General features: G+C 41.8%; 1 protein-coding gene across 2 annotated transcripts in view; it reads right to left on the bottom strand.

Moving 5' to 3' along the window:
* Positions 1-15311, bottom strand: part of LOC138295533 (spermatogenesis-associated protein 7 homolog) — a 1079396-nt gene that overhangs the window by 532438 nt on the left and 531647 nt on the right. For both annotated transcript variants that reach the window (XM_069233895.1, XM_069233896.1), the window contains exon 6: positions 11600-12093. In XM_069233895.1, coding sequence (XP_069089996.1) covers positions 11600-12093 — 494 coding nt within the window. The remainder of the gene's footprint in view (positions 1-11599; positions 12094-15311) is intronic.

The raw sequence follows: 15311 nt of genomic DNA, 5'->3' as shown, positions 1-15311 counted from the left end.
CTTCACGGTACCCTGCTCATAGGGCTACCTAGGTCCTACCTTATGGGTAACTTAGCTGTAATAAAAGGGGAGTTTAGGCCTTGGCAATTAGTTTAAATGCCAAGTCAATGTGGCAGTAAACTTCCCACACAGGCACTGCAGTGGCAAGCCAGAGACAGGTTTGAAAGGCTGCTTATCTGGGCGGTGCAATCAGCGCTGCAGGCCCACGAGTAGCATTTAATTTACAGACCATGGTATTTTCCAAAGACATTTTAAAGAATGGGGCTTTTATTTTCTTCATTGGTTCATTTATACTGCTGATTCTTCCTATCTTCCTTCCTGCTCCTATGTCCTTTCTCTGTACCTTTCCATGAATTTGTTTTTCTAAATAATGTTTCCTTATTCCCCTTATTTCACTGCCTTATTTATTTCCCGGTTCTCAGCCTCCTCTCTCTAGCAGTGTAGTCTTACCCATCTCCAGGAAGAACATGAACACTGATATGTCTGCACATCATTAAGGTTTGCAGAAGATAAAAGGTTGATGGTGTACATTTAACATACCTCCCTGCAATTTTATGTGTCAAAAGCTGACTGAGTGAAGACTTTCTACTTGGGACGTCATATATATTGGGGTGCTCTGTTTTTACAAGATTGTGCCACACTATCCTGGTCTCTCTCTCTCAAGGTATCAGGAAAGTACTTGGCTAATAAATATGGTAGTCAGAGCCCATTAGTGTTCTACACGGTTCATGAGGAGAAGTCTGCTGATGAATATCTGGGCATACCGTCAGGTACAGGGCATTTGGTGACAGCAAATTCTTCTGCTGTATAAAGAAGCAGCTGAGGTAGTAAAGAAATGTCATGACCTTCAGGATGCCCTGAATCATTTGACTATGCAGTTCACACCAGAAATGAAGTTTATTTTACATTATTAAGTCATGGGTATGTCATTTTGCTCTTATCTGAAAGTCAGTACAGGGGCTGCTACGTATTGATTTTTAGCACGTATGTGAGCCTTTGGTTATTTGAATGCAGTACAGGGACTGTGCTCCTTCCAGCATTTACTGTTCTAAGTGCATTCTCCATCTTGGTGAAAAGACCGAGCACAGCTCTACAATTAGATCAAATACATTGCCGCAGTTTCTAAAGGTGATTTTGTCAAGTGTCAGGACTTGTTTCAGCACCATATGTTCTGACCTTCATTTTGAAATGTAGGCAGTAGGAATGAAAATGAAATTTGGTGTTCTGAGGCTGTATCATGAACATGTTTTACTTCAGTATGCAGGCTCAAAACTGAGCCACATACATGTTCTTTCCTCAAATTGTGCTGTATGAAGCACATATTTGGATACGCAGAGCTATGATTGTATCTTAATAATTCTATATTGTGCTGCCTGTTCCTCATATGCTAACTCATAGATTTTCTGTCTTAGCAAATGTGCTGTGGGCAGCTCAGTTTCAGCAAAACTAGAGCATAGGACTCTTCTGAACCTCGGCATGATTGCTGAAGTTCTTAAGATATGCTCTTGAAGGCATGCTTTTTAGACCATATCGATATAAAACTAAGAACAGGAGTATTGGGTATAGGGCGTGTACAGTGTGCATATGCATAGCGTATGTATGCATAGTGATATCTGTTGCTGCAATCCTGACACCTGAGCTTTCATAAATCTAAGCTTAGTACCACTGTTAGTGAAGAAGAGAGGCAAAGCTTTGCTTGCCCCAACTGATAACCTGCTTAGAATTCACCTGTGGACCTCTGGCCACTTCACAGTGATGTGCAGTGAACACAGAGCTGAAGCCATATGAGTTGAGGCATTCTCTCAAATAGGAGTGGGTGTAGGCTCCAGGGACGTTGCTGATGGTTGAAACGGTCTATTAAATGGCTTACCATGGCCCTAATTGATCACAGCCGGAACTTCCATCAGAGGAAATTGCTTAGACGTAGAGGCTCGACTTATATTGTTTTTAAACAGAGGACATTAAAGCAGTGGTTCCTGTGGTGGTATTTGATCAGTTATAATCAGTTTCAACTCAAAATCAGAAACCCTAATTTTACCACACAAATGAAAATGTGTGGATTACGGATTATTGGACATTTTGTCCAATACTCCGTAGTGAAAAGGATCCATCCTTACCTTTTAATAAATATTCCAAAATAGCTTAGTTAATACCTCCCCTCCACCACTTAAGTTCCCTGATCGGTTTCACACCTGTCTGCTATAGGCTGGTTCCCACAAATTTCACTAATTTCACACAAAATTAGTGTGTTGTTCCCTTAGTGAACCAACACAGTGCGTTGGTACTACAGGTCTGACATAAAGGGCATCCTTTTTAGAATGCACAAGCCCTCACTCACTGAAGTGGCAATCTCCATCATCGGGCCGTGCTCCTCGCTGGGCGGACGCAGCAATGCCCATGGGGCCCCTAAGATCTTTTACTCAATCTGCTCAAAAATTTAAATAGTTGAGTGGGCCCTATGCCTGATTCAGAAAGGAGAGAGGTAGCTTAGGATATAAAGTTAAAATTGCTTATGAGTTAATAACTTCCCTACTTTATGGTTCAAACCCATGCCAAGGTTAAGATGAGATAAGGATCTGAAGCTTGCAGGGAAATAATGGAACTTAGGTTCTTAAAAATAGAGACATCATGTTTTATGGCTCATCTGCTCCTGCGAATCAATGGCAATTCACCAGGACCGAGTCCTGTAACCTAATCTACTTTAGGAATATTTTAGGAATACTCCTATGTATGTATTGCTGTGTGGTTTCACTATTATAGTGAGTAAGTGCAAAAATTGTGTAAAGTTTTTTATAGGAAATATATCTCACATTGGAGATCAGGAATCAGTCAGATCCATTATGTAGAAATTGATGGGCCCTTTAGAGTGCCATGGAACTTCTTCATAAACTTGCGAATTGCCCTGTAGAGAAGCGTGGTAGTAAATCCACCCACTGGGTTGCACTCCGAAATGTCAATGATCTTCAATGTGAGATATATTTCCTATGAAAATGTAAACATTATTTTGATGGACTAGAAGAGCACCGAGGACTGGAGGAGGTGAGCCAGTGGATAAGTAAACATTTTATTTTTAATGTTATGACCTGCTGACAGCCATTGTTAGAAACTCACACTGTGTTCAGCCTCAACTCCAGAGCTCTCAATTTTGACTCAGTATAGGCACTGTTAAGAACAAGTCTCATTGAGAGCTTTGGCATTGACCATAAAGGCATTGCTGGTTTCTCACAGTGCCTGTCAGTGGGTCAAAATCATTGGTTGCTTGCCCAACCACTTGCGCATGTCACCAGCCGACACTGATACTAACACAGTCTTTTCAATAAACATAATTGGTAACACAGCAAATGCTGTTTTTCTCTTTTTTAATTTACCCGGGCTTTTGAATCAACAGGATTGGTCACAACCAACATTTAAATGAATTTCACTTACTGCTCCATGTTTCATATTTTGTGGGGGATGTGGTACGCAAAAGCAGGTATGTGTTGGTATTAGGCTGTGTTGAACCTGATTTTGAAGTATGACCTTACCATGTAGACTCTGAGTAGTTGCTTTATTTTTTGTGAGGGACCATTCTTTACCTTATCATGGGTTATGTTACAAAATGATAACAACACTTGAGTCATGAATTGGAAGCCTTGCAAAATACTGTAGGAGATGTAAGTTTTAATTTGGGCTTTTTAACAAACTTTTGGCTACATGTTTAAGTGTGAGCTCCAGAATATGCCTAATGAGACCATCAGGGTTTCCTTGATTATGTGGTTTGTTTAGTGGTGGTATGGCTGTAATTACTAGTCGGCTATGTATTAATTCATGACTATTTGCGTAGCTTAGTAAACACAATGATGTTTGTGGAATTTGGTCAATTTTTATTTCCTCATTCAGGGGAATTTATGGTCATTTAATGATTATTTCGTTTTGGTCTAGAAGTGTGAGTTATTTCATAAGCTTTATTGTATGACCAGTTTTAGTGATGGAAATGCACTGTGATGGTCTTAAGCCAATCTATGGACACATTTAAAAGTAAACACTGCTAAAAGGTGACTATACCTGGATTCATTTGTATGTTTTCCTACGCATTTTTTAAGTTGTCTAATATTGTATATTTAGATTAATGTATTTCAGTATTAGTATCTTGTTGTTTTGGGTTTATTACAGATAACCTGACATATGGTGAGAATTAATCAAGGGAAGAGCATCTCATCAACAATTACACTTGGAGATGAGGATCTGGTGTACGCTGAGTGGAAATAAGAGTGGTGAAAAGATCGTTCATTTGTTGAACTAAGAAACTTTTGTAATTATTTCTGTTCTGATTAATTTATTGCCTTCTTCCCTGGCTGCATCATAAATGAAGTATTAATTTAGAATTACTCTTCATATAAATATTGTAAGACATTGGGTTACTGGTTTATTGGGTGAAAGCCTACTCATACAGCAACCTCAATTTTTGTGAGGGTGAAGTCACAAGAAACCCCCAAAGTAACTTTTGCTTAATCCTCAGGTAGCTTGGCACAAAATCAGTAAGGCTTAACTTAAAGGCAATGTGTAAAGTATTTATGCAGTACTTCAAATAGTAATAAAGTGAAACAAAGCACAAGGAAAGTCCCACACCAATGTAGAAAAATAGAGTAAAATGTCATGATTAATTCAAGGCAAAAATGCACAAAGTGCCAACAGTGGTTATCTGGTTGGGCCAGACTAGCACAAAATCACAAGTTCAGGGTGCGCGGGTCAGCTACAGGGACCCAGTTAGGCCCGCTGAACAAGAGTACCTGTCAGGAATCCCCAAGGTGCCTCCTGCGTTATCTGTCAGCATCCCCAGGGATTAGGGTTAAATCATATCTCTGTTCTTGGTTAAACCTTCATGTTTTTAAGTAAACATAATGTGCTGTGTTACACAATTGGCTTTATCAATGCTTGTTTGCTGATGTGAGCAGGTGTAGACATGTGCTTCTAATTGGGTGTGATGTAGACATGTGCTTTTAATTGGGTGTTGTGACTCATCCACATGTGGAAACTCAACTGCTTTCCTGATTGGCTTTGTTTTGCTTCCTGATCTCAGCATCTGAATTGGCAGTCCAGCCCCTGCTGTCATCCTCGTATTCAGGATTTTTGAGGCAAATGAGGCAATTCTTTTCTTCGTTCCTGTACCAGCTGACACCAGGCATTCCACCAGCACTCTGGAAAGGACTGCAGCTAAGTGACTAGTATTCTCCAGGGAGTTTGTTCTTTGAGCGCCGCGCTTTCCTAGAACAGCTGGTGTATTTCAGACCTCGTATTTTGGCAGAGTGCTTATCTTGAAGAGACAAATGCATTTCTGAACATTCTACATTATTATTGTAGTTACATGCTTAAATGTGCTTCAGGAAATCTGCTTGAGCTCAAGTACCACAAAAAGTGACAGTGCAATTTTAAAAGAGCATTCACATGACTTTTCTTTCTCTAATAGCATAACTCTTGGATTTAAATTGTCATTCATGCCTGTGTTTCAGGTTTGAGGAATTTGCTTTTGAAGGGTTTTTCACACACACACACTTTTATATCAAACTAAACCGTGCCACCCTAACTGTTTAAACCCAGAGTGGACATTTGTATTTCTTGGATTGTTTTTGTTCCTTTTAGTTTAACCCTATGCATGCAGGAAAGTTATATGTGATATAATTAATGCCCTTGTTTGTCTTTCTTGTGCATGATAAGTGCAACCACAGTTCTAATTGTAGTGTGCAACAGTGAATCTCTGTGAAGCCAGCCCTAGTGTTGCAGTACTTATTGTTATGGTACTCAGTTTGGGTTTTTGGTAATGCAGTGTTAGTAATTGTGCCAACAGTTATTATTATCCAAGAAAAGTGCTGGAGTATCCCAGTGTTCTTCTTCCTCTCCTGTGTCCATATCAGAAAGAGAGATTCAGTTTCAAGGAAGTTGAGTGTTCTAAAGAGATTCAGTTTCAAGGAAGTTGAGTGCTCTAACTCTACTATCACTCTGTCAACAACGACCTCTCCCCCCGAAGATACAGGGTGCATGTCTGGACCGGCAAGACGTGGCAGTGTTTTGTGTCCTTCTCTTCCACCCCCCCCTTTCCCTTTGGGACACCTGCCGGGGTTTCTGTGTCCACCAGGAAGTGCCAAGAGGTGTTCCAGGAGGTCGAGGGGCATACCATCGCCCCTGCAGACATCCTGCTGTTCATGTGAGTGGCCCGTCTTGACACTACCTTAATATATCCTGATTGCAAAGTTCTGTGTGAAAATGCTTTGCCCACTCGTTGATTCTGAAGAAGCTGTACGACTTGTGATGCAGAGTCTTGTGTCATCGTCCTCGATGCAATTGATGAGGGGCTTGTGATATGAAGGCCTGTGTCGAGGATGTATCACACCTCAGTGGTTCTTGGAAGACTGTGGGCCACAATGTGAAGTCCTGCGATGGAATGAACTACACAGTGCTCCCAATGTAGAGTCTGGTGAATCAATGCATCCCGCAGATGCTCCAATGTGAAGTTTCTGGTTTGATGTGTTGGTTCTGCTGGGGCCACAGTTGGGGCTGGTAGGATATCTTCAGGCCCACTTCCAAGGACCCAGGACTTGAGTGCCACAAATAGGCAGAGTAGGACTCACAACTAATAGATCCAGGTGCTGGATAGAAGATGGAGGAAGCCTGTTCTGGCCCTGAGTCTCTGATCAGGAGGCCTGCCACCTAGCCCTTGCTCACTATGTTGGTCCTGGGTTCAAGATGCAAGTGCAGTCCTGCACTTGGGCAAGAGGGCAGCAGGGCAATATATCAGGGCAGCGGAGTGGCAGTCCCTCTTGCAACAGAGTAGAACAGCAGTCCTTTTAAGTCTTTCATAGGCTCAGAAGTGTACTGAAGAGTTGGGCTCGGAGGCCCAATATTTATATGATTGGTGCACACTTTGAAGTAGGAGACCCTTCTAGCGGTTTCCACCCCCTGCCACCTTCCGGAAGTGCTTAGAGTTTGCTGCTGCCTTGGCCCCAGATTTTCTGAGGTCACAATAGACTAGTGTCAAACTCCTTTGTGAGAGTGCTAAGGCAGGGCCTTTGTGATGTGCAAGTGTGGTAGGTGACAGCTCCTCCCCCTTGTTAACTTGGAGAGGCCCATTCTGCTAACACCCAGCTTTTTTTTTTGTCTCATGCCTGGAAGCAATAACTAACAACCAACTGCCATCTACACTTCGTCAAGTGACCCAGGATACAGGCAGCAGACATCAAATGGTGGGGACAAGAAAACAACAACTTTCTAAAAGTGGCATTTTCAGAACTGTGACTAAAAACCCAACCTTACCATTAATGGGGTTTTTAATTACAATTGTCTAGACACCAAACTCAAACTGTCCAGCTGCTCCCAATTGAAAGTTATGATTTGTTAAATGTAATAAGGTAACCCAGTGTTATTCAATGGGAGAGGTAGACCTTGCAGTAGTGAAAAACTAATGTAGGAGTTTTTCACCACCAGGGCATGTAAAATTTAAAAATACACGTCCAACTTTTTTAATACACTGCACCTTGCCCTTTGTGATGTTTAGGGCCAACACTATGGGTGACCTAGATGTATTGATAAAGAAGGCTTGGGCGTAGCAGAAGGTTTATTTTGCCAGGTCGAAATAGCAGCTTAAAACTGCACTACAGGTTTCAATGGCAGACCTGAGACATGTTTGGAGGGGTACTTAAATGGGTAGCACAATAAGTGCGGAACGCCCACTAGTAGCATTTAATTTACAGGATCTGGGTACATGCAGTATCACTTTACTGAGGACTTACAAGTACATTAAACATGCCAATTGTGTCAGGTTTAAAGGAGATAGTACAAGCTCTGGTTAGCAGTGATAAAGATCACAGAGTCCTTAGGCCAACATCAGCAAATACATGAGGGGTGATGGCAAAAAAGGTTGGGGAAAGACCACCCTCAAGCTAACAGGTCTAACAATTATGTTAACTTGGCAATGATTCGGCTTTTATGTCTTTCTACTATGGTTTTGGGTTGTACATCCAACTAGTAACAAATATACATTTTTATATATGTTTCACACTCAATTTAGACTTGACAAAATTAATTTAATTGGTTTGATATATGAACTCTATCTTATGGTATAACATCTACTCTATGACTATTTGGATAATTTGGGCATTGTGTAATGATACTTGAGACATTATTTTGTAAAATGAAGCTCTATATTATTGTGTGGTGCTGCATTTTATGTCGTTGCAGTTTTGAGGATTCACATAACGTGTTAGCTCTATAAATATGGTGATATCTGCATTAACGCCTTTTCCACTGGGATGTTTATAGTAATCAAAGGACATATCATGATACTAAACTGTTGTATATTGTAAAAAAAGGTGAATTATTTGATTGAAATAAATTTATATCATTTGGAATAAAAATAAATCGTATTTTGAAAAAGATGAGTTAAAAGTACCCCCACATTTACCTTTGATGTTAAACTGTTGATAGAGGTGGGCAACTACCATTTAGAGTGCACTTTGGCACTAGGCAGATTAGCCCATTGTTTTGCCCTACCTTTAGTAGTACTAATACAATTACATATTCCTTTAATAGTCCCTTGTTTGGTATATGTTCAGGTAAGAGTCAAATGTGACCATTAAGAAGTTGTTACATACCATTCGAGGCCTAGGAGTTTGACGACAGGACATTTGATCTAAGTCTGGATTGTTACTAATTACAACAAATTGATGTTTGAAAATGTTAGCAAATGCCCTAGAAAACGGTGCAATTACAATGAACCAGAGTACCTAAAGGTGGGGTTTGCTGAATCACAAAGGGGCAGATTCCTTGCACCCCTTAGCGTCCCCCTACCGCCACCATGTGTGTGCCATATCTAAGATACAGTGCACCATGGCGCAGGGCAGGGGGCAATAGCGTCAACATTTTTTACGCTACTGATGCACTAATCAGGGTTAGCACCAAAACTTTGGCGCTAACCCTGAACAGTTTATAGGGTCCCACTGTAAATAAAGGTGTGCCCCCTTTTAACGCCTCCTCTGAGCAGGAGTTAAAAGTGTTGAAAAAACTGACACAAAGAAATCTCTTAGATTTCTTTGCACCAATTTTTCGGCCCCCCTAACAGGGGAACGCCTCCTTTGTACACATTATGCCTGGTGCAGGCATAATGTAGCACAAAAGGTTACAAAGTGGCGCAGTGCATGTATTGCGCCATGTTGTAAATATGGCGTAGGGAAAAGGCCAGCTTAGTGTAAAAAAATGACGCTAGCCCGGTGCTAAAGTGGTGCTAGGCCCTCTTAAATCAGGGCCAAAGGGTCCTAAGAAGAACAGCAAACCTATTTTGCTCCAAAAGTACTATCTACAGAAAGACAACAGTGCTCTGTTTAGGATAATGTGGAATAGTGTATTAATATCTTTAAAATGGCTGTAACCCTCATACAAAAGAAGTTTAACAAACCAGCATTAGGTGCGCTGCTAAATATGGATTTTTACTCCCATATCGCAGCATGAAGTAAAAAAAGTGCACGTATTGCAAAGAGGTACCATCATCCGCAGAGCCTTTTGAGCAAACACAAAGAAAAGTGTTGGGATAGAAAACACCCTGCCATTAGTGCATGTGCAAGAAGAGTATATGACTAGTTTATTAGCTTTTATTCTGATGTGAATGCCAGACATCAATTAGATTGCCAGCACCTACAAGTTCCTCATCTTTAAATAGAACAGGCCCTTCTAAAACATGAAAGACTTTATAATGGACCTACATATCTCAATTTCAGAGCTCCACAAAGTACAGCTGGTACATAGATCTTGAACAGAATGAACAGCACAGATTAGAGAGAGTTAATTTTGTTAGTATTCGTGCAGATTCTAGGTTTTCCAGTGAAAAGGCCCTCTGTGAAATCATCTTGAGATGCAGTAGCCAATTGTGGAGGTCTTGAACATGGGCGGCAGCATCAAAAACATAGATGCACTTTTGATGTAGCTTAGATTTGTAAACATTTTAACCATGCTCATGGTATTCTGGACATGACTGCACTATCACAGAAGAGATATGTTGCTTCAACTTTGGAGAGTGTGTGAAATGTCTCCACAGCAATTATGCCTGAACACAACTACAACCAGAACTCCAGTCTTCAAAGCCTTTAAAATTACTTCAACATGGAAGTTTTATTGGTTGTGTAATGGGTGTGTAGTCTTGATCCATGCCAAGGTGTGTGCGTGGCGCACGGCAGCTGAAATCAGCGCTGGTGTTAGGGAGCGGGGAAGAGACTGCCATTTCTGTGTGACTATGGAGTTCTCCTGCTCTCTCCTTGTCACGCAGCTGCTCCACGCCATGACTCCTTTCAGCATCTGGGCCTACATTTTTCACTTTGAATGTTTAATCCGAGGAGGTCGGCAGCTAGCAAACCTTGTGAAATTGAGGTGCAGCTGCATAGTTCTTAAATATAAAATATAATATTGTAGTGTATACTTAAAAATGAATATAGTAAAATGAGCTTAAACAGTGTGTTACCAATGAGGCAACATGCTTTTTAACTGTGTAAGGGAAACAGAAGCCATCAGTCAAAATACTTTTTTATTTTATGTCACAAGGGTGACTTTTCTAAGCCTGTCATGTTCCTGCTGTTTTGAAAACTAGTTGCTTTGTTGAGATGAACTGCCTTTCTCTGACTGAAGACCCTTGCAGTTCACCAGCCACGGATTTCCTTCAGAAATATTCCTTTCCTGTGATAAAATAGGGATATGGTACTGTAAGAGTAAACCATTGGAAATAATTAATAGTTGTTCTCCAAGCTTCAAAAGAGGTCTTCACTGTGCAGACCTCCAAACTAAAAGCCTTCGTGGGAGGAAAGGTCTCTTTAGGTGTTAATTCCACTGCACCGATAGGCATGAGGGTCTCTGTGTAATAACCTGCGCAACTTAAAGTTTAAAAGCAGCTATAGTGAACTATGACCTTTAGAGAATGGCCATATTACTTTGAGTTACTCATACGCAGCACCATTGAGCCACAGCAACTAGTGGGGAGAAGATTACGTGACAAAACCCCTACAAATATATCAGGGTGCGAGCCATGGTCTCCAAAACTACACAATACCACACTGCCTATTGATGGTCAGGGAATGGAGGTTTCTGAAATGTAATGGGGATGGGATTTGAGCTCCTTCATAACAATACAGTATAGCAAGAGAAGGTGCCGTCTCCCCATCACAACGTCGTTGCAGTAACGTGGCAGCCATACAGCTTCACACGATGGCAGGGCCTACATACTGAAAATGAGTGAAGTGACTGCAGGCTGAGATGGATTTGGAAGAGACATACTTTGTTTATGTTCTGCCGAAGGGGACATGTGTCAGGTTACTGTTAAGAGAAAGGGGAACTGGCCACACATTTCTTTTCCGGTGATGTACGTTGATGAATGATGAGAGCTCTCGGTACTTATGGATCAAGAAGAGATCTTTCTTAGCCCAATCTAAACCCAAGCTTTGATTTGAAAATCTGGGAAATAATTATCCTGGAGTTATGCCCATGCAGGTTTCTTCATATAAAAAAGGACTTTAAAGGTGGGATTTCAGTTTGCAAGCTCAGTTGTTATTATCAGACGCATTTTTCACAGTTTTTCATTCACTTTTACCTGTATGTTTCAGTTGGGCTTTCATGGTACTCCTCATTTGCTGTTGAAGACAGGAAGGCAGCTGGTCCATTCTTTTTTGGAGGTGTATAATACTTATACTTAGATAAGAAAGATTTGGCTGATTTCTTTAAAGTGCGAGGAGTGAAAGGCTTTTTCGCAACAGAAAACATGTTCGAATGTTTCTCAAGGAGGTCTCCACTGTAAGTTTTCATCTGAGGGTCCTGGAATGGTTTCTTCGTTCTCAGACTGTCAGCATGCTTCATTGATTGAATGTATAGAGATTTAGAGGTTACAAGAGGGTGTGATCGCTGGTAGTGTGGCGAGGAGGATATTGTGTGCTGAATAATGCCTCTGACTGTATCTTGAGCAATGGAGACTGGAGATGGACTCCTTGAATGAGTGCTCCGGACAGGCACATTATCTTCACTTTGGATGACAGGTAGAGCTGTTCTAGTTTGAGTTAAAAAAAGGCTGTCCTGCTCATCGAGGGAAAGCTGTTGAAAAGACAAAAGGAATATTAGAAAACTGCATACATGTATTACATTTATCTTTTTTTTTTTTTTATAAAATATCTTTCATCCTCAAATGAATATCTGTACTTATCGAATGTGTGGCATCTATAGTGCCTTTAAGGACACTCTTGGTTGCTAGATATAAACTACTGAATAGACAAAAGTCATGAATGCGTTTTCTGTAGCTATTTGGGGGAGTGGGAAGTGCTCAGTTTTCAATAGTGGAGATTCATCCATCTCTGCCAGCAGAAACTCTTGAACCAGTGGGCCATCCCCTACAGATACCTGAGTTCACAAAGCTGCTCACCCCACTATGTGTCCCTTTCCTGGACCACCAATTAAGGCGTGGTAGTACCCTGAAAGAAAATATTCAAACTGCCGGGAGAAATGGCAGGGAGAAAATTCCATGAATACCAGTGACATGTCAGAATGTATGCAGGACTCAAGCAGTGTAGGGAAGTGATACTCCAAAATCGCTCACGCCTAGTTCATTTCATGGAAGGAAAGGCTGGCGGCCGTCTTAGAGTGTGAAAGGTTTTGAATCAGTGGAGGCTTTAAATTAGTGGAGAAGGCACTGCCTAAAAGTGCCCAACAACGAAACTACCATTCCTAGGAATCCTTGCTCTCTCAAGTTCTGTAGAGATGGTGATGGCCAACTTGAATCACTGAATATAAGCTTTCTTGTATTTGAAGGTATCAATGCTGCCCACTGTCAACTTTGGTGAAGCCATTGATTGGGTGCTGCTCGACATCAAACCCAGTGAGGCTGTCAACGAAATTTGTCAGCATTGATGCTCAGTGTTAAATTCGTCCAAGCTTTTATTTAGGCAGGGAGGAGTACACTCTGACAACAGCCAATGGTTCAGGACCATGGGGACAGTACTAGAGAGTCATTACTCACTCCCACATAGGTCAGCAGACGGGACCAGGTCAGTTTGAGTTAAGAATCAGATAAAGGCCACTGGAAGCTTGTTGTAGCTCCGTAGCTCAAACAGGTCAGCCAATTGACCTTTGGCGTCCTGTCTGCGGTCATGGGCAAGCAGGTCAGGCTTTCCTTCAGGATTTTACTTTTTAGTATTGTCAGGCATGGGAACTATAGCCACCATCTCTTTGCCTCCCAGGAAGACTAGTGTAACCTCTGCAATCCCCCCAAAACTAACTAGGGAAACCTCCTCCCCTCACCACTGCACTAGCAGTTCCGGGGTAGGCCTACCAGTGGGGGCCGCTTCCTGGGGAAGCAGATGGCATCCCTCTTTTTGTTTGCGCCCCCATACTGATAAAACTCATGGCACACAAGCTTTAAGTAGCCCACAGACTTCTTCTCATCAAGCCCACCCTTCTGCTCATGCTTTGACTGGGATTTTGCTCCACTGAAAACTCTTTTGGGGGCCTTTGGAGAACTCCTTGGGGTTTTCCATACTCCCAACCCCCCCCTTTCTTGTGAGGACCCTGTCCACCGTTCTGAGGTTTCCCCAGGTACCTTCTTTGACACTATGGTACTGACCTAGATGTCAGCTTCCTCCCCAGGCTCTCTGAGTACAGTGAGCTTGGACTCAATAAGGTGTTGGTGCAGTTCTACAAAGCAATTACTAAACAAGCTTTCTCACATGATTAAATTGTACAATCCGTTATGTTGACTTATTGTGCTACCTAGAGCCTTACCAGAGTATCCATGAAATTAACCCAGAACTGGTTAGACAGCTTCTAGCTACCCCCGATTCCTCTAGGGTCGGACTAAACAATATTACGAGCTAGCTCCATGGGCACCCTGTCACCTTTACCTATGGCATTCAAGGTCTCTATCCCTATCACTGGCACATGCTTCCAGGGACTAGCCCCTCTCAAACCTCCCCTGGGACTCTGTGCATCTCTAATGCACTTTGTAGGCCTCAAACCACTTGTCAATATCATCCCCCACCACAACAATAGGCACAAGTCCTTTGGCGATGTGGACCCTTTTACCTCTCTTTCGGAATTCTGTGTCTCTGCTACCACCATAACTAGACTCTCTGGTTCTCTTTGCCTTCAAGTCCAGTCCTTTCTGGCTCACATTGTGGGCCAGTAGGATCCTTTACTCCTCTAGAACCAATATTTTCTCCTCCTAGGCTCTCTCAGCATTTGTCTTTTTCTCCTTGAGGGCCCTTGCTGCTGCCTCAGCCTTTCTTTCCTTCATGACCTGCTGAGCCAATTGTAGCTTCAGAGCCTGCTTTGCTTATCTGTCCTCCAACTTCTTTGGTGTTGGACTGGAAGAAGACAAAGCTCCCAGACATAGACAACACATTGACCTCATCCCCAAGGGTAGCCTCTTCATTCACCTGCACCTCCTCCTCATACTCAGCTCTATCGCCCTTGATCCTATGCCGCATTTTGAGGCAACGGGACCTATTTGTAGGCTTTCAGGGCTATAGGAATGCCCACCTTGGTGGACCCCTTCCTCAGGGCCAGCCACCTCCCCTTGTAAAGCTTGCTCAGCTCTGCCATGGTAACGTTTTCAATACCGCTGTGATCTATCTCCAACCTTGCAAAATATCAGAGGTGCAAGCATATGGGAATAGAAATAAAACTTTATAAAAAAAAGTAGAAATGGCCCAATAAAAAAATAAAGAGGAATTTAAAAATCTAATTTTGATGTCCGATTATAATAAAAGATGTTTGGTTTTACATAATCACTGAGTGGCACTGCAGAAACACAACTGATGAATCCCACAGTGGAGTATTATTTGAAAGGGTGAGAACCCATTTCAGATAATAATCACAATCCTTGTCAGGGTGAGCCTCAAACGTTAGTGAATAAAATTGTGTTCAACCCCCTAATAGCTATGGCACATAGCAGCCAAGCTTAACTTAGAGGCAATGTGTAAACTATTTCTGCAGTGCTCAAACAGTACTAAAGTGATTACACAATGCAAGGAAAAGTCACATCAATTTAGAAAAATAGGGGATATTTAGATTAATAAAATAACAACAAAACAACAAAAAGCCAATACATAGAACTGGAGATATGAAGTTTTAAAGTTTGAGTTATAAATAGCACCTAAAGAGCTAAGCACCAACTCTGAGTATATGGCTGCTTAGACCACGCCAAAGTCAAAAGTTAAGGCTGATTCCAAAGTATCACTGTTTGGATTCAGGAAGTAGGCTTGTCCCATCGGAAGGTTTATCTTCTGACTTAAACAGTTTTGTAGAGAAAACATGATTGT

The sequence above is a fragment of the Pleurodeles waltl genome, chromosome 5, assembly GCF_031143425.1.
Source record: "Pleurodeles waltl isolate 20211129_DDA chromosome 5, aPleWal1.hap1.20221129, whole genome shotgun sequence".
NCBI classification, from domain to species: Eukaryota; Metazoa; Chordata; class Amphibia; order Caudata; family Salamandridae; genus Pleurodeles; species Pleurodeles waltl.
Note: the sequence above shows the minus strand (reverse complement) of the source record. Positions and strands in the feature narration are given on the sequence as shown.